We start from the raw sequence: 27,631 nt of genomic DNA, 5'->3' as shown, positions 1-27,631 counted from the left end.
GCAATCTGAAGTACATGGATCTGCAGGGATTACTGAGGCAGACTTTAGCAGATTTGGGTCAGTCAAGCACATCACATTATTATTTAGTTTCAATGGTGAAATTGAATGTTTGGGTAGCTGGAATCACATGAAAAACCCTGCATTGACACTGTCTGTATGGCAGGTTATTACATGAAAAATAAACTTGTACGTGGAGAGACCTGACTGATAAAGCTGTGATCTTGGCCTAGAACAGGAGGAGAAAGGGATTAAGGCAAATTTAATGACAAAGCCAGTATCTCTATCAAATCTGCCAAATGTCTCTACTGTAAAACCTCATTATAAATAAGGAACAAAGTGCAAGAAAAAAACAAGGAAAAGAAAATTGGTCGTGCCATAAGCAGTCACAAATCTGATGCATTAAGAATCTCTCAGCTTCCGGTAGTGTTGATGTTTCTCCAAATTAATTTCTTCTCTGTCTCATTTATGTTAAAAGTGCACTGCAACTCACATGTCTCTACTTTAACTAATGTCTCTAGGCCTCCAGGAAAAAGATATTTAAGAAGTTTATTGAGGGTTGTTCTGAATACTCTGTACAGGAATTGATCTTAAGTATGCAATTTGCAGTACTGTTTCCTCTGTGTGTTGGGTTTTATGTTGCCATTTCTGTTGGAAAGAATTATTTATGCAAGCTGCTGCCAGGATACCATTGACCTGTGGGTAGGAAACCCGCAGTTGTCCTGAGTAAGGATACAGTTGCAGTGTCCTGGAATTTTGAAAGCAAGATATTCCTCCTGTAGCAGGGTAGCAGTAAGATATCCTAGCTCTTTGTCAGCCACTAGCTTCCCTTTTCTACGTGCAGCTTCACTTTCCTGGGTAGCCACACAGCACAACTCATAACTGAGTAAAAACCACAGGTTGTGTGTGTGAAAGCACTAATTCACTGCTATAGCTGCCTTTTTCGGTTGGCATACCAGCCCACCTGTTTTAGGTAAAGTTGTATGTTGAATATAATTTTGATTAAGTTTGAAATGGGTATTCACAGAGTTGAAGGGGTTGAATGTGATGGATTGGCATTTTAAAAAAAAGTGAAGAACACCCACAGAAATTAGGGCTCTGAGAGAGGCTGCTGGAGGCTGCTGGGAGTTTCTTCTCTGCTTAAGACCTAGCCAATAGCTGGCCATTTCTGAGAATTGTCAGTTTTTTGACCATTAAAAAGTGAGATCAACTCTGTGAATAACACCTTTTAACCCTAAGCCCAGGAGCTTCTGGCTCTCATAGTTTCTGGCTTTGAAAGGTAACAGAAGTCCGGATGGCCCCCTTTCCCCCACCCCAGGCCTGTCCAGCCTGAGGGGAGGGGGCTGAGCCGGACTCCAGCAGCTCCCAGGTGGGGGACAGAGACTGAGAGGTTTTTCCAGTCCCAGGCGGGGCAGGGCTCTCCTGTGGCCCTGGCCCTGGGTTGGGGCGGGCCACAGCTGCTCGCCCCCACAGCCTGCACAGACGGTCCCAGGCTGAAAACAGCCCACTGCTTTTCCAGCGCTGCCAAGCTAAAATCTGACACCATGAATACCTGCCGTGGCTTGGGCCAGATTTTAACCTTTTCACTATCCCAATGAGACCTGCAGATTTAATCCTTTGTCAAAAAAAAAGTGAGACTGATCAACATGTAAAGAAACAACATAAACCATTAAAGTCACTGAAAAAAAAAAATCAAGCCTCAGATGAGAAAAGAATGAAAAGATGCTTTAATAAGCTGAAATATTCTTTTGGTAACGCCATGGAGATGGACAGTAATGTTCTGGAAAACTCCTTTAATTCATGAAAGAGTATTTGGGGGGGAATAAAGTATTTCAAAGTGTAGATCTGAGCAAAGGTATCCATTGATGAAGCTGAGCAGATGGTGGAGTAGTTGTGATCCAATGAAATGCCGGAACGGAGAGAGAGAATTGAGAGTTGATGAAAACCCTTAGCCCCCAGAGAAAAAAGAGAAAACCTCTGTTCCCAGAGATGGTCACAGAGACAGCTGAAGAGAACCTTTGTCTTTAAATAACTCATCTTTAAAATAATACCCCTTGAGTTAATGGCCCATGAACACACCTCAGGGTAGTGTGAAATGGGAGGAGGGCATGATAGCAGAGAGTTTTCTTCCAGGTGGCTGCCATCACAGGAATGAAAAGCCATGAGAAAACTGTTTTCTTGTGGAGAACTCTCCATGGAATGACAAAAAGGAACTCCTTTCTCTCCAAACACTGATGAAAAGACTAATGTATAGTTAGTACTGTTTTAACCACCAAGTTCTGTCTCTATGTTGTCAGTTAGACAAGGGAAAGGTTAGGTGGTGGGGAGGAAGGGTTTCTGGCAGTTTTATTCTGGTTTCTTATTCTTGTAGTTCTGCTAGTAAACTTTCTTTTTTCCTTTTAAGTTTTGAGCCTGTTTTGCCCTTCTCCTAATCTATATCTCACAGCAAATGATGAGTAGGTTTTCTGGTGATTCTTAGCTACTGCTTTAAAACCACCACACCACCCTTCCTACATTTTTGTCTTCAAAGACCCTTTTATATGGCAGATGGACTTGATACTTTCACATGCTCTTGCTCTTCCCTCTCAATTCTAATTTTAGCCCGATTTGGGCCTGTGACTTGACAAACATGTGCAAAGTGCTCTCATTGCCATTCAGCTTGGTATGTGTATATACTGAGGCTTTCATAGCCAGTCTCTCTATTTTACTTCTTCGTGGAGTCATCTTGTGCTGAAGCCCCATGAACAGGGTAATTATTCGAAAAAGAATTACAGCTCTGAATCTTTTCCATTAAGGCTTGAAGGAAGCTCTTACTTGTATATTAAATGGCACATGATAATGTTAAATACCTTCTGTATTTCTAATTAATTAAATCTGTTCAAGAGGAAAGAACACTGATTTTTATTGGTATAGTTCAACAGTTTTTAAGCCAGTCTTTTTATGACAAGATTTAGTTTATGCCATCTATCTACAGTCAAGAAAATAAAAATATCAGCTCTTCCATGGATGCGTCTTGGTGTTGGTAGTCTGTTTCAAAATGTCAGATTTCTGGTGCATGCTATGAACCATGCTTCCTCAGGATGTCATTCCCTGAGGGAATTAATTATGATAGGATATATCACATACATAATGACAAGTTCTGTTAAGCTTTCTGGAGGAAGAACTGTCAGTCAGGTCACCAGAGAGATTGAGCACTTTCAGTTGCCTTGGAGTACTGAGTTCTGCACAGTGGCTTTTGGATATCCTTCCAGTGAGCTACTTAAGGAAGGGTGTGGACATATTCATGAAAATACAACACCCTCTGTGGTGTGAATAGAGAAGAGCATTATACCTGTGTTTTGGATATATTTGTTTTGAAAAGAAAAGAAACAGAAGTTAGATTGTGAGCTCTGAATTGCAACTGGTTTGCATGGTGGACTTTTAAGAGGGGAAAAAAAGGGCATACATAAATGCAAAGTGGTTTTTATGCCTAGTGGTAAATGGTAAACAGAACAGTTATAATATTCTTAATGCTTTTAGGTTGATACCTGTTCTTCCCCTTCAGATTTACTTCAAGAAAAAACTGGTACATGCTGCTAACTTATCAGAAGGGACAGATAATAAATACACTCTCCTGATTTATCCTAGTGTGCTCCAACCTCTTACTCTGCAGAGAGCTCTGCACTGAGTTAATAGGACATGTAGCACTGGATAAACATGGAGATATCACTGTGTTCAGATTTCAGTGACTTCAGTCCAGCCTCTTTTTGTCCCTCTCCTTGGCTGAGATGTTGAGGTGCAGAGTTTGGCCTCAGGTTTCTGTGCTGCAGGGCTGCTCCATGGTGAGCACTGGCAGCCCATGCAGGCTGGGCATTTCTGCATGGGCTTTCTCTCCACACAGGAGAAAGGAAAGCATAGGACTCTTCTCTGTAAAAGGGTGGATTTTATTATGCATTATCACTTCTGTTCCTTTATTTTTTTCAGTTGCTGAATCCTTGTGGATGTATCAAAGGCTAGAATTCTGTAAATGAATAATTTGTTTAAGGGCATAAAGTAGGGAGTCAGCTGATATAAGCTGATCAAATTGCACTAACGCTGCACTGAATTTCTGTGTTTATCTGATGCATGCTTATTTCTAGGGTGTTAAAGCTGTCTGAGCTTTTCTGACTTGAAGCTTCCTCAGCTAGTTTAAAAAGACAAAAATCCGTTCATTTCAGCTTAATAGAGCTGGTTGCTTTCAGCTCACTGTCAGACCCTGAATGTTTAGTTCTTTTTACCTGTTTCATTACAGCTGTTAGCTCTAAATTTTAGAACTGAGTTCAGTTTTAAAAGCACTATTGTGTAAAAATTTGTAAAGGTCAGTGGTTGCTAAGTGCTGGACTGTGTCTCCAAAAAAAAAAACCTTTCTGTGGGTGGGTGAAGAACACAAAAGTAAACCAAAAACCAGTAATCCTGTCACCTGCACTGTGCTGTAAAATGAAACCTGTCTTTCAGCAGTCAGACCTGGTTAATCCAGCCAGCCTTTAAATTGTATTTGCCATTTTACACTAAGGTGTTTTTCTCAGGCTGTTATTGAAATGTAACTACTATGCATGTTTTCTCAAAGGATTTTCTCTAATCACATATGCAGTGCTTTAGATCTATAATATTGTGTCATCTTCTCTCGGCACATCTGGAAGACCTGCCACACTGGGGTGTAGTATATTGCAGAAAAATAATTCATTAATCTGATTTTAGGTCCAATCTGCTGTGGATTCTTTTTTACTTTTGATTTGTTTTGGTTTGGTTTTTTTTTTTTCTTTACCATGCATATATATTTCTCACCTTTCTCTCAAGTCTTTAATTTTTTATTAGCAGTTCTAATTGAAATTTGTTAGATATCTCTGACAGGTGGAGACTGCTGATTGTTACTTGTGAGCAGTGGCTCAGTTTACTTGTACAGTGTAAGGTGTACCTGCTGGAGTCATATATGCTGCAGTGCATTTCAGATTTACAGTAAAGCTAGGGAATAGAGCTTCATATTTAAAATACAACCTGCAAGATCCTGAATTATGTTTGTGTTCAGCTGAACTGTGCACAGCTTTCTGCTGGGAAACCCTGACACCAGAATAGTAGTCAAGGATGCAAGCTGTGGAACTGTGTTCTGTAAGTCAGCAATGTCCTTGGGTTGATGTGTGTATTTGGGAAGAAATTAGGAAGAAAATAGCTGGAAACAAACCTAGCTGTCCACTTATATTTGAATTTTTATCTCAGAGTAATGGTTCAGGAGAGCTATCACAGTGTCAATTCAGCTGTCTGGCCTGAAATCTGTGGGGAATCTTGACTGATGTGGAGGCAACAACATGACAAAAAGTGCCACCACTGCCAAACCAATCTGCATGTTCTCAAACCGGACAGGGATTAGGGGCTATAAGACCTGACTCTGCAATTAGCCTTGAACAAAGTGAAAAGGAACTGTAAAGTCACAACTTTATAAGGAAATTTAATGCATCTTCAAATCACTCTCTGCGGTGAAAATAAAACCCAGCACTACCATGAATACTGTTTTGTCTGCCTGATTTTTCTAAATCTGTGTGCTGTGTTGAGCCAAATGGTAACACAGATTTTGCTAGGATAGCTCAATTGTGCTAGGGAAGGACTGAGTGAAACTGCCATAGCTGATCTTCAACACATCTGTTGAAGTACAGAGTCTTTATGCTGGTCCCTAGCTCTGCATTAAAAGTCATGCTCCTGTTTCTTCCTGCTGCTGTTTCTGCATTAACTGTGTTCAGCTGGTGCTGACATAGGCTGCAGTAACATCATGGTCTTGCTTTGCAGGCCTAGACAAATATGATTCCTGATGGTAGCAAAACAGCCATTTCTTTCTCTGGAGTTTTCTTTCGTGAAGCCAACAGTTTTCTGTCTACTTACCAAAACGCAGGTTTGTTCCAGATACTGTGGGTTAGTTTGGGGTTTGGGATTTTTTGGAGGTTGTTTTTGGGGTTGGGTTTGTTTGGATTTTTTTTTTCCAAAATGAAGGAGCTTTTGTCTCCCTTCATTTCTGTCACTTCTTTCACCATTTAACCATATATTTCCCTATATTTTTTCAGGCCAGCATATAAAACTGTTTCTTCATATCTTGCAGAGCAAGCTCTGTAAAGCAAGCTTGTAAAAAGCACTGCTTCTGAACTGTCATAAGTATATGATGGGTTGCCTTACCCAGAACCTGGATTGAAACATGCCCACATGTGCCTCAGAACCCATATTCTATAGTGAAATTCAGTGGTGTTTGACTGATTGATTTCCACCTTTTCAGCTCTGCTGAGATATGTAGTCAGTGCATGCTAAATATTGGTAAACTCTGGCTCTTCTTGTGTTATGTTAATACTTTGTCCTCTGCAAAGTTAAGCAGTTAGAAGAGAATCTCTTAGATCATTCTCCTCATGAAGAGCTGGATCTACCAAGGTTTTTAATCACACACTAAGTTTTAAGGAGAGTACTAATTAGTTTCTTGTTGACTTCAGCAGGATTCATGCTTAAAGATGAAGACCTCTTCTAAGTGTGTTACTGTAGTAATGCCAAAGTGGCATAAATTATATTGCTCCAGATTAAAATCAGGAAAAGAGTGAGGTCTGTCTACCAACATTGTATGATGCAGTTTGAAAAAGAAAAGCTTATTTTATGCCACTGGTGGGGGATGATGCAGTTTCAGTGTTTGCTCCAAGTATGAGTAACATGCAGGATTTCATAAACATGTCAAGGTGGGTAGAAATGTTTTATTAATCCTTTATGGGGTTCTGCTTTACTGTATTTTGTTCTATAATTTATACATCCATAATAAGAGTATGATAGTGCTTTTTATTATCTTGACTCTAGCTTAATTAGGAGGTATTTCACTCTGTTTTAAATTAATGGATTGGGATTCAGACATACATTTCCTAACGAAAGCCATGTTATTGGTTGCACATTGAGGTGACTTGGAGGTTGATGTCAAGTGTCACTTTGAGCCGGAGTCCCGGTATCCTTTCCTCTAAAAGAGGCCTAAACTACACATAATAGAAGCTTTTATAAAAAATACAACAGTTTAGAAGTGTAAGTGAAGCATCCAGTTCTGCAGTCGTTGGAGACAGGAATTATTGGCAGCATGTTAAATATTCACCTTAGTCCATTCGTGCTCTTTTCTTGTCTGGGAGGATCTCTGCTCAGCAGTCAGAGACACTATGCTTGGTTTCCTTTAAATTTAAAAAGTTTACAGATTTACAGAATAAAACTTAAAAGTTTCTGTAAATCAAGAGTTGTTCCAGTGGCTGTGGCAGCATTATAGTTTTCAGCTCTGCACTTCCAAATGAATTCCTATTTAGTCAGGGCTGGCTGAATTTATTCAGGGGGCACATCTGGTGAAATTCTGAAAAATCAGGCCCAGCTGATGTGAAAATGTTTTAAGATGTCAGTTACAGAGGAATTCAACTTGCTTTCCTTCCTGTCCACAAATAACTCTGAAGTTGAGAGCCACCCATATTAAGAGATTAAATGTAAAGGATATGGGACGGGCAATGATGAAGCCTCTGTTTCTCCAAATGCTTTGCAAAGGTCATTCTCATTATCTGCTCTGCATTTGGAAGAGTTAAAGTACAGCAGCCTTGGGTTGACTTACCCAAAACTGGCCAAAAAGCCATGCGAGACAACAAGGCATGGAGCATGGCTCTCCCAGGTCTCCAGCTGAAGCCATAGGATATTTGCCATGCTGCCCCCTAAGGGTGGAATACAGTGGACTGTGTTCTCAGAACACCTCCGAGTTCACACTGACATTTGCATGTTGCCATGTAGGTGTCTATTTCCACCCACAAATGAGATTCTGCACCACAGAGTCACCTGAATTCAAGTGTGAGGGCTTGGGTCTGCTGGATGGAGAAGCTATGCATTAAACTCCTACTGAATTCATGACTGAAGTTAAATAGGAGGTGGACCTCTAAGGTCCTAGCCTTGAATGCCCAAGACCTGGCTCTAGTTTTCAAATGTGTTTGTAGCAGTGTCCAGCACAATGGGGAATGGATATTCCATGTAGGTGGAGTCTGTCAGAGAAGAAGAAATTCACAAAACAATGCTGGAGGAGTCTTGCAGAATAAACAGTTTAACATTTTCTGAAGTGTTACAAGGTAAAATTTAATTCACTATTCTTACAAAGGATATTTACTTTTATATTGCAAATAAAAATTTGAAGAAAGCACATTTCATAGAAACACTGTGAACTTTTTCCCCAGGTTTTGCTGTAAAAATTAAAACTGAAAATTACTTTTTATTTTATTTTATTTTTCAAGCAAGATATGGACTGAAATACAGATGATTTGTGATAGTACAAAATTGTCATGTTGGCAATTCCTCATCAGGGTGAGAGGAAGGTAAAAGCTCTTTTCAGGGGTCTCACTCAAAGGTTCTATGTAACAGGGTGAGACAAGTGTTTGTATCAACTCTGCTAACAATTTGCTTCTCACGTTCTTAATAAAAAGCAAAACACCACAAATCCGGTATTCAAAAGTAATTACTTAAGTAAAAGGAATGCAGAAAATAATTCTTATCACCCCTCTTTTTTTTCTCATTTTCTTTTCTTGGGTAGGACTAAATGTGGCTTGATACTGAAGACAAGTGAAGATAAAGAATAATTTCAGTGTCTTTTGTATTTTTTTCTTTCCAAGCTGATCAGCTTGCTTTTTCCAGACTATTTAGTTAATAGTTGCTTTTCTTTAAGTGACAACCAGCCTGGGTTTAGCAGATAAAGGAGATTTGTTACAAGACCCCCCTTTCCATGTAAGAGGCACTTTCTGAATGGACCACATAAATATTCATAATATCATATTTGCTCTCTGTATCAGAAATTAATCTGATGGACCTGAATGCTGAAATAAGTGCATGAGGTTGCTGGACTGGCTGCACACGTTTGTCTTGGGAAGAGGCGTTTGGATCTGTGCAGTTATGCAGCATAATCCATGGGCAGAACCTTCACCTGACAGACAGGAGGCCCTTCTGCCATCAGGTACAAGCTGCAGCTTGCAGAGGGAGGCAGTCCAAGAAAACATCCAGAGCTTGAGCCATGCCAGTGGCTACTCCTTTGCTTTTGTTTTGCAGTCTCCTCCTACAGTTTCAGCTGCAGTCTTAGCTTTCCTGATCAACTCGTTTTGTATTTTCCTCCTTTTTGATAAGCAAGAACCTTCTAGGTGCCTTGTGCCAAGAGGCTAAACATAGTAAATTATCTCCATTGTGTTAACTTTTAAATAGCCTAGAATCTACCACCCTGGAAGTTGTTTTCACCCTGTGCTGTAGCTATCATTGTTTGTGGAGAAACATTATCTGAATTGCTGTTGTCCTTCAGGACTGGTCTCAGAGCAGGGCATTATTATAAAGGAGGAGATGGCAGCTCTGAGTTTGCTAGTTTCCCTAGGTTATGAAGTCAATAATTCTTTGGGCATGGTGACAGATTTCTTGTTTTTATTTTTTTGTTCACATTGAGGGCTAACTGGGAAGGGAGCCATAAAAATTAGGACTGTATGTCTGTAAAAGTATATGATCCATTTATTTTTGTTGGGAAAGTGATAGATAACATGGCACAGCATGAAGTTATAAAAGGAGGTTGCAGTCAGAGTTGCTGGCATTAATTTAACTTGAGAATGTGCCCTTAAATGTCAGGAAGACTGCAAGTAGCACAGTTATTTGAGAAGACAGCAATTTTGATGTTGATTTTATCAACAAAAATACGGGAGATGAAAAGCAGCTCCCCAATTTTGCCTCCTTTTTTTCTTATTCGTAATTTGACTAGGACATTAGCAGGTGGTGTAGGAACATTAATGAAACCATAACAGTTATGGTGAAACAGTATCCATTTTCTAATTGACTTATTTAGGTGACTCACCACTGAAGCTAAACTCAGTAACTGGGAAACTGAGTAACTGATTTTCTGTGAAGATACTGCAGTTCCACTGGCCTGGACAAGACAATCTCAGTTATAAAAAGAGCATAAGCTGCAGTCGTATTCCTGATACAATCCATTGTATCAAAATACAAGAGTGGCTGTTCTTGCTCTAACTAAGGGCTTGTCTGGCTTCAGTAGGGCATCTGGTGAATGCATAGGGAAAAGTGTACAGAAACATAGCAGTAGGATGATCCTACCCCTCATATGTGATCCCTTCTGTCAGCAGTTTGACTCAGAGGCTTTTGGAGCCAGAGGTTGCATTAGATTGTCTTTAATGCCCCTGATGGCCCCGTCATCTGTGAATTTATCTAATCCCTTTTTGAACATATTTGTGTCTGTTCTAGAGCATCCTGCAGCAATGGGTTTTGGACTTTACTTTCATGTTGTATAAAAAAGCACTTCATTTGCTCATTTTAAATCCACTGTTTGATTGTTTTATTGGATATTCTTTCATTGAAACAACACAAATTGCTTTGACTTTCTGATCTTCTTCATGCTATTAATGATTTTATAAACATGTCCTCTCTCAGCCTCTTTTTTAGGCTGAAAAATCTGTTTACTATCTCTGTATATCAAAAGCATTCCAAAATTTTGATCATTTTTCTTGTCTCTTTCATCCTCTTTCCAGCTCTGTTAGATCAGTTTGTGTCCTGTATTCATCTGTTTCCTCCTTTTGTATTCATTACCTTAAAGGAGAGGAAACTGATTCAAGAGGATCAGAATGTTGGGGGTTTGAATCCACACCTCGCAATTTGTCAGAGGGCATACTCAGGTCCTCTACTCCTCTAGGTTATGGCAGCCCCCTGCTTTTCATTGTCTCTGGTGTGGAACATCTGTCTGGACTTTAGAGAAGTATAAGGATGAGCTGGTCTCTGCTGTTCAGTGGCACTTTGCTGCTCCACACCCCATCACCCGGACACTCGAATTGTGTTTGCTGCTCTTGGGACTGTCGCTGGTTTCCATCTCCAAGCCAATGTCTGTACAAACCAGCAGGCACATGCATCCTGTCCTTTAATAGAGGAACAAAGTACACGTATTAGTTGGAGGAGGTCAGTAGCTTCATGCTAATGTACACAATTGTCTGGTGAATTAACATACCCTGCTGTTCTGGTGGTTTGTTTTGTTTCCTTTGCTTTCAGTATCCAAAATACCCCAGCAGCTGTGTGTGTAGGTAGACAAATCTGGGTAAATAATGAACCACTTTGGGGAATGACAGCACCAATCTGGTAAAGCTCAAAGACATGTAGATATTTGAGAAGCTGCTGACAAGCTCTCAAAAACTGAAGGGGTCTTAAGCAGATGGCGAATGGCAAAATATATAGACAAATGACTACATAATGCTCATTAGTCCTAATTTAGTCTCTCAGCCTTGAAATGAGTAGAAGGTGTTGTTTGTTACAGTACTGGCATTATTTATTGTTTGTCAAGTGATAAGACACAGATCCCACTGTGATGCTGTATAAACGTGTAATATGAGGGCTACATTTGATAGTAAGAACTCCATTTATAGCAAGTTTTAAAAGTCCCAATAATTAATAGATTTATTAATCTTATAAAGTCCTGGAGCATCCATAAAGTAGTCAATTGGTTATTGCTATACACAGCAACTTAAAACTTCCACAGATGTGCTCATAAGCATTGATAGTATACATATGCACTTGTGAGATCTTCTGGTAATAAATATTAGCTGTTAAACCTTGGTAATTAAACTTTCAGCAATGGGAAAGAATTACCTCTTTTCTTCATGGGTAATATTAAAGAACTTAAAGCCTGAGCATTTAGCCATGTAGGATTAGAAGACTCTTGGAAGTACTAGATAGGTGTATGTGGCCCAGCCTTGAGACATTATGAGTATAAGCAACTGAAATCAGTCTTTATGAAGACAAATGTTGAATGCCTTCTGAAATCAACTGAAGTAGCTTGCTTGCTTCTGAAAATTTTTGTAGATCTTTCAAGACTCCAATCTCTGCCTTTTATGTTAAGGTGTTACATATTACAGTGACATGGTAAATTATACTTTTGAAGTTTCGATACTTGCGAAACCTCATTTTGAATTAATTTTGAATTTTCTGAACTTAAGGTCTCACCAGAATCGACTGTATTTGGATTTTAATTTGCCAGAGTTACTGTGATAGATTGAGAGATGGGTGTGTTTGCTTGTGACAGTAATCTGTTGATAACCCAGAGGAGGCCAACAAGGCTGGTGAGGGGCTTGGAACACAAGCCCTATGAAGAACAACTGAGGGAGCTGAGGTTGTTTAGCCTGGAGAAAAGGAGACTCAGAGGTGACCTTATCACTCTCTACAACTTCCTGAAAGGAGGTTGCAGTCAGGTGGGGGTTGGTCTCTTTCACCAGTCAATAGTTGACAGAACGAGAGGACACAGTCTCAAGCTGCACCAAGGGAAATTTAGGTTGGACATTAGGAAAAAGTTCTTCATGGAGAGAGTGATAAAATACTGGAATGGCCTGCCCAGGGAGGTGGTGGAGTCATCATCCCTGGATGTGTTTAAAAAAAGATTGCATCTGGCACTTGGTGCCATGGTTTATTTGAGGTGTTAGGACATGGGTTGGACTCGATCTTGAAGGTCTCTTCCAACCTATGGAATTCTGTGATTCTATGATTCTGTTCCGTTAGAGAAAAAAAGCCTTTGCATACTGTCCATATGCACCACAAAAGAAAACCTCTTCTGAGGGGAAGCTTAGAGTCTTGAATCAAGACAAAGTACTGGTTATTTTCCATTGGTACTGTCCCTGAAATCATGCACATTACAAGAATGATTTGTAAAAAAAAAAGGATTTTTTTTCTCTGTTTTTCCTATGGTTATGGAGTAGCAATTTATATACTTGCTTTAGCCCAAGTCCATTTTCACAGTCACAGGCTAATAGAATTACCAATGACTATATTGATAATCTTGGGGCTATTTTTATATGTTGAATCTTTTTAAGCATCTACACTGCTTAATGCTACAAGCATCATACAAATGTACAGTAATACTAAGAAATACAATAAGGTGAGATCTGTGCATAATTAATTTTTATTTATGCCCCTGAAATTGTGTGCAGACACTAATAGGACACAATATTCATTAGATTGGTGTAGCAAGAGTTCTAGCTCAGTAATAAAATTATCAGCTTGAGATAAGTGATACTGCTTCACTGTTTTCTCTATGTATTTACTTATCTGGTTTCACTATTACAAAGCTTATTAGAAACTGAGAAATACTAGCAGCATGTAACACATGCAGCCTGATACCCTGATTGTATTTCCACCTTTTAGTTACCATGTTTAATTGCATTGTTTGCTACTGCCACTGGTATGGTTTGATTCCTTTTGCTTCTTACATTCTTCCCATTTGTCTTTTCGTTTGGTTCATTATAAGAGTACACAATAACATGGGTAACACCATTCCCAAGGTGAATTTTCACAACAGCTAGTAGGGCATGGTATCTCCAAGATCCTGTAGTGTGCCTGTGCCTTACCACTCATGATAGTATAGTGCTGAGGCTTCATTATGTTTTTGTGAGAGACTTGTTTTTTCCCCAGTTTCATTAGTTGTTCTCTCTCCTGAGATAGAACATTGCGTCTTCATCCAGAGCAGTTGATGTATACTCACTGTAAGTAGTAAACAGCAGAGTGAGAAATGCTTGATTTGTCTTTTTAATGTTTAACTGCAATGTATAAAGATACTATGTAGTGATTTTATTTGCCTGCTGATAAGCCATCTGTGTCCCTACTACTAATGTAAAAAGGAGAAGGAGCCTTTAATATAACCCTCCTGTCCGTGAGTTTGACTGTTAATAGGTCCTTCTATTTAATTAATACTAAGTGGTATATTACCATGTTATGAAGTGTGGTGTTAGTCTGGGATGTACAACTGGTCTCTGGGCCTTGGTCTTCTTTACCGCTGTTCTTCTGCTGCAAAGAGGGCTGTACAGTGCTTTAGAAGGTCTTGAATTTTGAGTATTTGTAGTGATTTAAAAATCATTCTGTATTGTTGATGCTAAATGCAAAAAGCAAGCAGGGAACAGAGCCTGTGTGAAACTAAGTCTCACAGGCTTCTCACTCTGGCCTGAGAAATCATAAGAAAGAATCCAAACAGTCCTTGCTAAATGACAACAATCTTTGCAGGTGTTGTTTAGGATCCTTCTTCTTTACTTGCACGGAACAGTCAAGGGGTAGTGTTCCACTTAACCAATGATGGTGATGTGTCACTTTAATGACCAATGAGAGTTTTACCTCTTGGACCTTCTCGAATATATCTATAAAAGAAAATCAAGAATAGTAAACTTTGCTCTCTTGGACAATATAGCTAAGAGAGTCATGTTGTACTGCTTCGCCTTTCCTAATATAGTGTGACACTGTATGCTTAAAATAGCATAGGTTGCTCAATGTGCTTTTTTCTGGGACTAGAAGAATACTTTTAATAGAGTAACTTCCAGAAGGATGGTGATGCAGTCTTACCCCTCTGCACAGTGCAGCCCAAAGAAACTCAGTCATGAGCCCATGCATCAAACCCACAGCTTCTATTTGTACGCTACGATTGCTTTCCATATGTTATCCTGCCTTACTGAAAAGGCTTTAATGACTACAGAATTTACTGTTTGCACAAGGTAATTGCTGCAAAGGTTATTTTCCTTGATAGTTATGTGAATGCATTTACTGATACATTTCCATTTGACTAGTTCCAGCTTCCAAAAAATTCTTAGATTCTCTGTATCTTTTCTTTTTTATCGAAGACTCGCAATGAGAAACTTGATGTAGGTATTTTCAGGCTGGGACAAAACAATTTCTTTGCTGCTTCTTGGTGAAAGTGAATAAACTGAGCTGCTCAAGCCTCTGATGAAATGCATTTTTCTAGCCCTCAGATCACTTGGATAACCATTTTCTGAACCATATCCCATTTTTAGTCATCTTTTGGAATCTAGAAACAGGATTGTAGTAAGTGCCTTGCTGATGCTCTGATCAAGAATAGCCACATCTTCCAGCTCCTACTTGATTACATTTCTGCATACAGATGCTAAGGGTTGTTTGACCTTTTAACTGCATTGTTGTTCAGGAACTTCACGTCTTTTTTTAATACCATTGCACTCCAGGGTGTAACTTCCCATCTTTCTAGTGTGATATGTATTTCTTATACCCAAGTGATTGATTCTATATTCTGTGGCATTGAAACAAGCTTTGTTTTTATGAGCCCAGTTCATTGGGAACGCAGAGCAGCAGGCATCACTGGCCAGTTTCATTGCCAACCACTCCTTTAAATTCAGACTTATTTTTATTAACAGTGCATCCATCCACTGTAACATCTTTGTTCCAGCGAAATTTTGATCAGTCTGTGTTTTAGCCTCAAATACTTGAATCATAAAGGCATTTCCTCTCAGGGGGTCAGCATCTCTAAGAGCAGATGATGTTCTTATAGTATTTGTTTTGCTCGCACCAGTAACAAGAAAATCAAAGATACAGAGTAGGGATGTAAAATGGTAAAGGGTAAAGACTAATTCCGTTGATTATGAATCTTGATCTGCCTTTCCTAGTCAAAGTTTGTACCTGAGGAATTTAGTGGAATGCTTGCCTCTACCAGGTCATATCATAGCAGCAGCCATGAGCAGACTTCATAATAGCAGGTGATACAGTTGGGCTACATTTTGGTCACCATCCTCACCCCCCAAAGAAAAACAAACAAGAAACCCAACCCAAAAATTCCTACCCTAATGTTCGTTAGTGCCAAATGGAACTGCCGTTTTAGCATGTTCCTATAGATATGCATCACAGTCTTGGCAATAGAGCTGTAATTATTCCAAGTGAAGGATTTCTTACTCAGCTGTAAATTCTTCTCTAACATCATATATGCAGTTGCTCTTGTCTCTTTCTGAAGTAGTCTGGATTACTCAGGAGCCTGCAGGTCACATTCACAAAACTGTTTTTAGGATTTTTAACATTCTGCTGTTGTATGCATGTATGTATGCATATGTGCTTCCAGTGGATTAATTGCTAGACATGTCAAGTGAATTTTAATTGTGTTGATATTGGACTTCATGAAAACATTTAAAGCAGAAAAGATTGCATTAGTATAAAAGAAATAAATAAAATAATCTTCAAAATTAAGATAATATAGGTGTAGTGAAGGATGGCATTAAAAGCCATGCTGGCAGCAAGTGGTAGGTTGTGGCATTGCCAAATCTGTCTTCTAACCTCTGTGTGACCCAATTCTGCTGAATTCCAGTGGTCTGTGCAAATACTGTCTTCTCTAGGTATAAGAATAGTAGCAACAGTTACACTACCTAGAAGAAGAATGTACAAGGCTATCGGCTGTTCTGCCTAGAGGTATGAGTTGGTTGCCAGCTGGGGTTAAGAAAAAGCATTTCTTTCCTGTGAGGCATTACATAATTATCTGTTTATGTTAAGTGTGCTGAAATTTATTATATAAGCCAGTGCTATAAGAAGATGCCAGACTAAGAAAACAGCCTGGGCATATGTATTAGGGAAATTCTTTTTTCTCCTGTTTTTAATACTGTCCAAAATAAAATGAGATTCAATATATGTGTCACCTTGTTAGCTTTGCAGTGCTTTGCTTTTAGCACTGTCCTGCCAGCTTTGTGAAGCAAATTTGGGGTATACAGCTGAGGTATACTGTTGATTCTCTTCTCTGTAGGCAATCAAAGTTGAGCTAAATGAAATGTTTTGTACTATGGTGTTTTATTACTGCATGTACAAAGCGGGTAAAAATGCTGCCTGCCAGGATCTCAACAGAGGGATACTGATTCTCTACTTTTAGGAGATGCCAATAAAATAGGAGTTATTCTTTTTCATCTTGCAGTTTACTCTTCACGAAAGTAAAACTGGAATGGATACACAAAGGACCTGAAGAGGCTCTGGTGACATGCAGGCATATGTTGCAGATGTGGCAGATGGTATACAATGTTCTACAGCACAGGTAGGCTTTCTCCACTGTAGCAAGTTCAGATGTGTTATTGCCAACATGGTTATCTTTTTTAATTTTCTAGATACTTGAGTGATTTTGCAAGATGGGTGATAAATAGTATTGTTTAAAAGGTAAGTAGTATTTCTAGCAGAGATTTAAAAAAAGGGGGAAGATTTTAATAGCCGTTATTTTTAAAATAATTTTAAAAAAACACAACAAAACCTCAATGTTTTTATATTGAAGAAGCAGTTGGAACCATGAGTTTCTGAACCAAATGTCTAAACATCTCTATCCATATTTGGATGTCCAGAATGTAGGACAGATTTTCTTTTTCCCCAATAGTGCTGAGCTTTTATCTGCTGTTGTTCACAGTTTGCAGTAGTTGGCACCACCGAGGAATGTGTAGGGGTGACACAGTCCTGAAGGGAATAAGCCAAGGAAAGGCACAGCGCCAAACTCATATGCTGTAGTTGCATGCTGGTTGCACAGCCTGATGCTAACTGGGCAAGGGAGGAAAGGAAGGATGTAGTAACTGTCTCCCTTCCCTTGGCCTAGTAAATCTGCTTTCACACAATGCTATGTTCCCTGTTTCCTCCCTTCCATCTGCTGCTCCACTGAAAGGTAAAGTTCAGAAAGTGTGGAAGCTACTGAGTTGGGTTTTCTTCCTTCCCACACCCTTAGGGTATTGCCTGAGTCAAGGTACCAGTGTAGAGTGTCTTGGGAATATTATACCAAGATCCTTTGCCCATAATGTCCACAGCGGTTGTGTTTGATAGGAAGGACATGCTTGATGGCAGCAGTCAAGACAGCAGGGTGATGTAGCCTGAGTTGTTCCCCAATTTCTGTATGCATTTACATAAGCTTTAGAAACACCAGAAGTGTATGTATAGAATGGTGCAGACCTATGTACAAGTTGACCTTGAGGGGTTATTAGTAATTCTTGTTGGTTTAGCTAATGAGCAGCAAGCCAAACACAAAAATCAAGATATTTACATAGAAGCAGTGGTCTATTACAGATGCGAATCATTGATTTCCTTAGGCTTTAGTATCTTTAGCTAAAGATTCAGTCATGTACCTCTCACATGAGTAATCTTTATACCCATGAGTAGTCCTCATGAAGCTGATCAAATCCACACTGAACAGTTATGACTGAGGAAGATTTACTCTTGCAAGCCTGAGACTGTAGAGAGTACCTTGGAAAACAGACAGCTAGTTCAGCCATTTGGACTGCATTTAGATCCCAAGCTGTGCTTTGGCTCTTATACTTAAAAACCCAAGATGTGATAGCTTTAGAGGCTTTTGCCGTAGAAGCCTTAACAAAACATTGCTTTGCTTTTGCTTTTAGAAACTCTAGTTTTAACACTGTGTATTTCACTGCAGTTCCCAGTAGGGCTTTTTTTTTTTTTCTTTCTCAAAAAATACATAATAAAGTATTTTTTATTAGGAAATACTACTGGAAAGGTAACAAGAATCAGCTTGGTACCTGCAGTTTTAAACTGGATTCAGTGACCCAGGAAGCCCCTTGTATTTAGCAAATTGCAGTAGTATCAGCTAACAAATATGTAAAGTATTCTGGGTAGGGCTTGCAAAGAAACTTAAGGGGAATTCTTATCAGTGAGACTTGGACAAAGACATTTTTAGGGCCTCTTACAAAAGAGAAGATTGTATTTATACAAAGCTGAGAGCTGTTGCACCCAGTACTCTTCACTGGTTCAATCAGTAGATAATTGCCTACACAATTAAATGGCACTTCAGTTGTATTTGTCTGGCCTGTTTCCTGACTTTGCAATCTTACTGTGACTCTGACAGACTAAAAAGTCTTACAGGGCCCAGTATTTTATCCCCTGCAGCTATTCATATGCCCTGTTCAAGTCCCCTGTCTTCTCTCTGACAAACAGGTGCCTCTGCAGTCTCCCAGCCAAGTGTTCTGCTCAGCATTTTTGCCACTGTCGGGAAAATTAATCCACAGACACCAGAGGTTTATGTCCAAAAAGGAGACAGAGGAGTCCTTTTACTTTATTTGAATAAAGGGAGAGGCCATGGGGCATTCCCCTGGCGTCTCTCAAATTTTTGGAGGGCGCAGCCTCCTTTTTATCCTAATTCCCTGTCGTATGTCCCTTCTCCCTTTCTCCATAGGCTGAGGTACTTGAGAGGTACAGGCTTCCCAGGATGCCTGATATCTGAGACCACCCACCTCCACCCCCAATGCATAATGCCCTTCTTAATTCTTAACTCTTGTGGAATTTTATGGTGTTTCCTCAGCATCTCTTTTGTCTTTCAGTGGAATCCATCCCATTGTTCCTGTTATCTCTCAGTGATAGTTTCATCTTATCAGCTTGACCCACAGCTTGTTTGTAAAGACAAACCCATCATTCCTCTCAATCCCTCCTCTTTTAATTTTTTTAATAAATGTCTTTACAAACTTTAGTTATCATTGACTTTGTTTCTTGTTCCTGTGTCCTTTTTGGTCTTGCAATTATTTGCAGTGGCATCACTTTTTGTAACCATCTCTGGATCAGTAGGCATGGCTACTTCCTGCATCCCTTTGATCACATGTTGAATGAGTTGTACTAAGCAAGGGATCACACATGGTAAAAAGACTAGAGTTGCTACAACACAGAAGATGTAAAAAAGCATTTGATTAACCCATAGTCTACCAAGTAACCATGAAAACATGTCCTGTTCCTATATTTTCTATGTTTGGACTGGTACATAAGCTAACATTCTTTTTGTTATCTGTTTCACCCCTTTTCTATTGTCTTCTATTTGCAAACAGCAGTTTGAGTCCTTTAATGTGCCACATACTCCCTCTTCTGCTAATAGATAGTCTAATACCATCCAGTGTTGAAATACTGCATTTCTCATCTGAGTCGACTGGTCAGCAAGAAGGTCAAGAGCTGTAGCTGTCTGGTTGATTATTATTTCAAAGATAGCTTGCAACCTAATTATCCGATTTAAATTATAAATGGGTTCTCTGGCACCTGATATTCATTCAGGTGGTCATTCATCTTTGTCCCACTTTTGGGTGCTCCCTCCAGCCAGTGATGCATCGACTGCTTTTCTCATATATTTTGACTCCTGATTTCCCTGAACTTGCAGTAGCAGAAAGAACAATATTCTAATACACCCCACATAACATATCTCTGACCAGTTTGGGGGTAACCTGTGTTAAGCATATTGGCTACAAATCCATTAATACCCCTTTAAAGCACAGGTCTCATTGGCAAAGGGACCTTTCCAATTCTCATCATCAATTGGTGGATCAAAATGCAGCTTGCTTTCGGGGCCTAGCGGTCCCCCAGCAATAGATACTTTGCCATAAGAATCACAGTATTTGCATTTTCAAGCTCCCACATAAGGTTTCCGCTTGCAGTTATATCTTAGATAACGTGTCTTACTTGTGGAATTGTCTTGGGGACAGCTTAAAAATAAGAGGTCAAAAAAACAAAACCAAAATACTTATCTTTCCCCCACTGTTTTACAGCCTTCAAATCCTTTTGGTAATTACGGAAGGAACACTTTACTTAGCTACCATTAGTGAGCTTAACATGCATTTGATTCTATCAAATTATCATTAACATGTTGTTGATTCTACCTATCTATTTGATATCTATCTGGAACAATCATAAGGAGGGCAGTTGGGTGTCCAACAGTCTAAAGCCACAGATAAAGTCCAGTCACAAACCCTTTTTCCCACATATATGCTACTTGTTCTATTTAGACAATATACACCTCTTTCAGAAGAATGAAGCTGCCATGGACTTCCTTCTTTGTCCCAAAATCCTGTTCCATTATGGACCTCACTCAGGGTGCTAACCCACCATTTAGGCTCAACTGGGCTGACCACCCATGGCCAGTTTTCAGATCCCCCTGGCTCTCCACAGACCCAACAATTGCTAAGGTTAAAGGTTTTTGCTACTTCTTCTCTTAAGGTTAAAAAATTACTTTTCCACTTTTAGCTTTAACCTAACTGACAATATAAAGGTAAGATTATTAAGAGAAACATTCTAATACTTTAATAAAGTAATTTCTTAACCTAATTTTCACTTTCACGTTGTCTTTCGCACCTTCTGTGGTGAGTGAAGGCACAGAAACAGCTTAGCATAAAGAAAGCAATGACAGCATGGATTGGCCCCCAGTGTCTGGAGATCTGAGAGTAGGGGTGTCCATACAGACTATTTCAGCAGGCAGTCTGTGGGTAGGCACTCAGGGCTTCCCCCGATGTCGACGCACAGCTACTGCTCCAATCCACTCCTGCAGAGTGTCAGTCACAGCTTCCCATCCTTCTCCTCCAGCTGAGATGTCCAAACCTCTGGGGCCTCAGAGACCTTGACCCGAGTGTGATGGGTCCACCCATGTTCAGCTCTCTTGACGGCTGTTTCTGTGGTCAGCAACACCTGGAAAGTTCCATGCCACTTAGCCACCAGTGGTGCTTCTTTCTACTCTTTAACTAGGACCCAATTCCCTGTTGGATGTTGTGAACAGCAAAGTCCAAAGGCAGGGTCTGTGCCAGCTTAGCTTCCTGTCGAAGAGATTTCACAAGAGACAGTATCTGGGCCACATATTGTTTTAAATATACATCACTTATCTCTACCCCCTCTCCCAGGCTTAGAATTACAAGGATACAGAATTCCAAACATCAATTCAAAGGGAGATAGTTGAATATCCCCCCTGGGTCTGGCCCTTATCCTTGCCAAAGCTAGTGGCAAGAGCCACACCCACGACATCTTAGTTTCTATCACCAGCTTCAGAAGGTGTTTCTTTATTTCTCCATTTATCTTTTCAACCCAGATGGAACTCTGGGGGTGCCAGGGGGTACCGAGGTTCCAGTGTATCCTTAAAGCAGTCCTTACTCTTTTAAGAATTTTCCCTGTAGAATGAGTTCCCCTATCTGAGTCTATTGCTTCCACAATCCCCTATTTTGGAATTATTTGTTCCAAAAATACTTTAATAACTGACCCTGTAGTTGCTGAAATGGCTGGAGATGTTTCTAGCCACCTTATTAACTGATATACTATTACTAGAAGATATTTAAATCTTGCTACGCAAGGCATTTCAGTAAAATCTACCTGGCATCTCTGGAAGGGATGTACAGTCCAAGGCCTTCCCCTCTGGCAAGTTTATTTGTAACTTTGTTATTGGTTTTCAGACAATCACACAACCCTTGTCATGTTGCAGGACAAATCAAACAACCCTTGACAGCTTGCTTTGCCAGACTAAAAAGACCCACAGCTGTTACCGCTGAAGATGAATAGATCACGCGGACACAGGTCGAGGTGTGGTGAAAGAAAGAGCAGCGTTTATTTTTCCTCCCAGGATTTATAGGCTTCTTACCACAGCCAGGGATTGGATGGTTAGGATAACACTTTCTCACTGCACTGGCCATGAGAGATGCCCATCACAAGACGTGTAACAGAAAGAATGTACACATATCTATGTTTATAGTTACTGTCCTGGGAAAGTCCTTAGAAAACCATGTCAGCAAGCTCAGAAGCTGAGTTTTCAGGGCGACACACAGCAACATACATTTTACTTCTGCCAGTCTTCGGGAGCTTCAATGACTTCCTTCATGAAGTTGTTTTAACAACTGTAAGGCCAGAGCTTTTGGTGTCTACTGCTTACCACCCCTTGTAAACCAATTATCCCCTCTTTCCTCTGCCCCACTCTTTTTAATCATCTCAAGTTCCTCTGGTGGAAAAGACTGCTTCTCTGGCAATGGTGAAGTTACTGGAAGTAAGGGGAGGTTCTTGTGAGCCAGCATTTTTCCTAGCAAGTCAATAAACCTCTTTCTATCCAGTTTCCCAAATGTGTGCATCACCCCATATGCATATTTAGAATCACTAAAACCATTCACTGTCTTGTCCCGGTATAACTCACAGGCTTTCACAAGCACACACAGCTCCGCTGTCTGAGCTGACCAGGTGGGCAGTAACCTCCCCCTTTCCTTTAACTGCTTTACATTTACAATAGAGTATCCTGTAAATCCTTTCCCTTCTATCACCCTTGAAGTCTCATCAATAAACACATTTTCTCCCTCAGGCCAGGGACTATCTCTGTAGATTTTCCCTCCCTGAGTCTGGAGATCTACTACCTGAATGCAGTCATGGGGCTTTTTTGGCCTCCCACTTGAGGGCTGCTCAAACAGGAGGCTGGGTTAAACCCTTCCCCACTTTTAAATTCTAAATCCTCCTGTTCTGTTAAACAAAATGCATACCATAATTACCGAGTGCTGGTCACCCGCTTGGAGGCTTTCTCAGTTAACAAATCTTCAATCTGATGTGAAACTTTGACAATCATACCCTCCCGTTTGTCAGCTTTCGGGCCTCAGCCACCATCGGAGCTGTGGCTGCACTGTTCTGCAGACAGTGGGGCCAGCCTCTGGCTATCAGGTTTAGAAAGACAGTTTAGAAAGACAGACAACAGACTTCGTGTTCCCTCATGCTCTTTCACTAAAATTCTTTTAGCAAGACTTTGTTTAACATCCACATCCTGCAACAACTCTTGAGGGTGGAGTAAACTCTCCTAATAATTTCTGCAAAGTTTGCCCAAACAAAACAGGTGACTCTGTGTAAACATGATTTAGTTCAGCAGCAAGCAATGCCACTGCCTAAAGTTAATCACAGCACATTTTTTTAGTAACCAATTGCTCTCTATCCAATTTTTTTTGCATCAAGTCCATCTTAGGCATAGGGAGGTGATTAACAAATTAACATTTATTAAGGAAACCTTAATATTTATAACATTTTATAATCTTTAACATTTATAACCTTTATTAAAGAAAGATAATAAAATACTTTCCCTTAAAGTTTTCCTATAGCTCCTACAGAGGAAGCTGCACGATAAATACCTAGGTCTCTATAGGACAACAGCATCCCCACAGGCTGCAGCTGCAGAATTTGCCTTAGGATTAGAACTTGCCATTTCTAGCTCTCCACAACAAACCACAGACTGGTGGGGGGTTCCCCACAAGGTAGGAGTTGCAGAATTGGCTTCATAACTGAAACTTGCCAATTCTGGCTTTTTACAACAAAACACACAAAAATCAGAGGAGGTGTAGTCCCCTCCAAACTGGAGGCTTTCAGCTCTGTACAAAACCTTATGTAGATAAACTAATTAAATCTCCAAATTAATTTACTACAATTTCTACAATTCTTTCAGAGAAAGATGTGTTCAAACTTATGAGCCCACAGAAGAAGCCACAATTTTCACAACTCCTTTGAACAATCAAAAAAATTCTTTTGACAATTTTTCCCCCTCAGGGATAAAAATTAAGGTGGATCGAGAGGTCCCTGTTTTTACTAGGACACGAACCTCCTCTCAGTCCAGACCCACTTTAAAAGTTAACAAAGGCTCCAGGTTGGTGGGTTCCTGGTACAATGAGAGCCTTTGACACCCCTAACAATCCATTTCCCTTATCTTCTGGACTTCCTCTTCTTGAGAGTCCAGCTGTTTTTACAGACACTGCCGTTTTCACTGTCCCTCTGCCCTGCAGACAGTACCACAGATTTTTCCCAACCGCTGTTTGGGTTGGGTCTCCCCTGCTGGGGAGAGAACGCCTCTGCCACTTCCTTGTGGCCGACCCGACCCCGTCCCCTCTGTCCCAGGGGACCCTTTGGGCCCTGCGGTTTTTCCCTCTTGGGACGGAAAAATTCTGCCATCACCTTCACCTTTCCTCCTTGTGCTCGCTCTATTTACCACACACCGTATACCAGACCTAATCCTTATTTTGCCGCATTGTCCAAACAGCTCCTTCCCCCCAGGGTTCCTGGCGGGCATGGCCGGCAGCACCACAGGCGGCCGGGGCGTCCTGCAGCCTCACAGGGCCAGCGGCCACTGCTGCCTCTGCCTGGGGCTGGCGGGGTCAGGCACTGCCTGGCGCTGAGTCCCAACAGCCCCACAGGCCCCCAGCCCATGCTCCCAATCCCGCACCTCCGTGCTTGGTCCTTGCCTCAACCGTATCTCTCCACACTCCCCTTTAACCAATTCTGTTCCAACACGCCAACACGATCTGTCCTTCCCCTTTTGTCAAGACTCCTTCTTGACTCCCCTTATTTCCCCCCCGGTCATGGATCCTTAAGACTCCTTCTCAGCTTCCCTTATTGCCCCACCCTGGGCATGGAGTGTCAAGACCCCTTCTTGATTTTCCCTTATTGCTCCCTTTGGGTGTCTGTATCCTTAATTACCTCTGGGAGAGTGTGTAAACCAACTGCACATTCTTCCAAGGGATTCTTTGGAGATATTTTCATATCATTTCATCATCCCTTTTGCCAGGGCCCCTTCCCAGCTGTACCCTTGCAACCCTCCATGGGTGCTTTGTTTTACCTGTGCTACCCTCCATGGGTGCCCTCCCAGGTTTATCTGTGCTACCCTCCATGGTTGCCTTGTTTTACCTGTGCTACCCTCCATGGGTGCCCTCCCAGGTTTGCTCCCTGAAGATCCCATTTTACTCACCGGTGAGATTTGAAGTGGTCCTTCCCTGTGGACTCTTCATGGATTCCCCTGGTCCACCACTCGTCTGTCTCCTGGACAGTCTCGGGAACCCAATCGATCGCCCGGTGCCAGCCGCCACCCAGGGGAGCTGATCACTGAAACTGGGTGAGGCACCTTCAGCACTGCTCACTGCCCGCTGGCCTGGACAGTGGAAATGTTCCAGAAAAAAGGCCCCATTTGTCAGAAAAATTAACCCACAAACGCCAGAGGTTTATGTCCAAAAAGGAGACAGAGGAGTCCTTTTACTTTATTTGAATAAAGGGAGATGCCATGGGGCATTCCCCTGGGGTCTCTCAAATTTTTGGAGGGCACAGCCTCCTTTTTATCCTAATTCCCAGCCGTATGTCCTTTCTCTCCTTCCCCATAGGCTGAGGTACTTGAGAGGTACAGACTTCCCAGGATGCCTGATATCTGAGACCACCCACCTCCACCCCCAATGCATAATGCCCTTCTTAATTCTTAACTCTTGTGGAATTTTATGGTGTTTCCTCAGCATCTCTTTTGTCTTTCAGTGGAATCCATCCCATTGTTCCTGTTATCTCTCAGTGATAGTTTCATCTTATCAGCTTGACCCACAGCTTGTTTGTAAAGACAAACCTGTCATTCCTCTCATCACCAATTTGTCCACTGTCTCAACTGCATTTCAAAAACATGGGCAGTAGATGTCCTGCTGTCCTGCTGTCAGCCTATTGGGATATAGAGTAGATGGGGTCGATTGAGAGATGTTGTAAAAGGTGTCTTATTGTAAAATCAATCTCATGGAAGGGTGAGACATTAAGGTTGTTACTTAAGCGCAATCACATCAGAAGCTGTCTTAATTCTAGTCATAACGCCTTTTATAAATTTCTTAGCCAATCAATAACTTTTACAAAGCTTGTTAGCATCTTCATAAACCAGTCATTAATTGCTTCATCTTACACGATTCTACCACAAAGTGTCTTTTTTCATCCAATCATATAACACTACAGAAACTTACATTGCTGTATCTTTAATTTCTAAGTAACTTTATAACAAGTTCTATTGCTAAACTTTAAAATTTTCTGTCTTGCTTAACATATTTGTTCGCTTTCATGATGCGTATTTCTGCTTGCTTAAAACATATTTCTGCTTAAACTACAAACTTCTGTTCTTACTCCATGTCTGTTCCACTTTATTGCTTCAAGCCTTCTCCAAGGTCTCAGGTCAAACATTGTATCCATCTCTATCTCTGAGCTTGTATGTTGAAGCCTTAGAGAGCTTTCTGTGCCTGCATTTCCCATATGAGCCTTTCCAGTGCTTTATGTAGAAAGCAAATCATCTGGCTACTAGCTCTCCAATGGTGCATTGAAAAGTTTTCTTGGCTGATGGCATTGTACTGCAGCTTTTAAAGGTAGTTAGTTTTCAGCCCTTCTCTGGGATAACAAAGCCATTGGGAGTGGCTGCCTTGCACAATGCATTAACGCTGAGTTTCCAGCCTGGGATTTTCCAGTCTCTTCAGTTGTTCTTAGAGTAGGAATACAGTGTATTAGCCAGTGTTTCAGTATGTGCCTGAACAGTGATTGCATGGTGGTGGCTGCTGCATTCAGGTAGCACTCACCTTGTGGCAGTAATATTTGTAAGTGCAGCTGCCTTATTCCTGCATTCACAGGAATAAGACAGAGCTGTCCATACAGTTCCACCAGCAACTTCTGGGCCAGTGCACTTATATTAGTCAATCCTGTCTAGGTAGGGCTGAAGCATGGACAGATAATTTAATTTTCCCTTCTATCTGTCACTACATGATAGTCTCAAATGAGTTATCAGTGTGGAAACCAGAATGAAAGACAAGGGAGGCCCATTCAAGGACAGAGATTGGTGCAGTCCAGTGCCCAGGAATTCAGAGTGCATTAACAGAAACCGTTGCGTTTGATCCCAAAGCCCAAGTAAAAGGTTATTTAGCTGTTGTAAATACAGTTGCTGTTATGATGAATGACAGTAAGTGGCTTTCAGTCTTAGGTTATTACCTGGGAAAGACAAGCCTTTGAAAGAAATTGGCCAAGAGACAACACTCCTGTTTAATGCCTTTTTTAAGATTCAGCTCTTGGGGTGGGGGTTCTAAGGAGTTGCTTGCACCATGGCCGTTCCCACACTGGCAGCTCCAAGGAGGAGGCACAATTCAGCTTTGCAGCACACACTGCACAGCTGGGGTTTCTATCCTCATGAGAGTAGCCAGGAGGCCTGTTGTTCTGGCTTGTTGTCTGGGGGGGGGGGGTCAGTCCTTTCCAGTCCTCTTAGGTCATGGTGATGCAGGAAGATGGTTTCTAAGCAGGCTTAGGTGATGCA

At 40.9% G+C, this 27,631-nt stretch overlaps 1 protein-coding gene across 4 annotated transcripts in view; it reads left to right on the top strand.

Moving 5' to 3' along the window:
• Positions 1 to 27,631, top strand: part of TTC7A (tetratricopeptide repeat domain 7A) — a 206,679-nt gene that overhangs the window by 106,493 nt on the left and 72,555 nt on the right. For all 4 annotated transcript variants that reach the window (XM_005532709.3, XM_014261259.2, XM_014261260.2 and 1 more), the window contains one exon: positions 16,736 to 16,852. In XM_005532709.3, coding sequence (XP_005532766.1) covers positions 16,736 to 16,852 — 117 coding nt within the window. The remainder of the gene's footprint in view (positions 1 to 16,735; positions 16,853 to 27,631) is intronic.

This window comes from Pseudopodoces humilis, chromosome 3, assembly GCF_049639895.1.
Source record: "Pseudopodoces humilis isolate 2021_Gansu_Grassland_sample_001 chromosome 3, ASM4963989v1, whole genome shotgun sequence".
Lineage (NCBI taxonomy): Eukaryota > Metazoa > Chordata > Aves > Passeriformes > Paridae > Pseudopodoces > Pseudopodoces humilis.
This window is presented reverse-complemented; position numbering and strand designations above follow the sequence as displayed.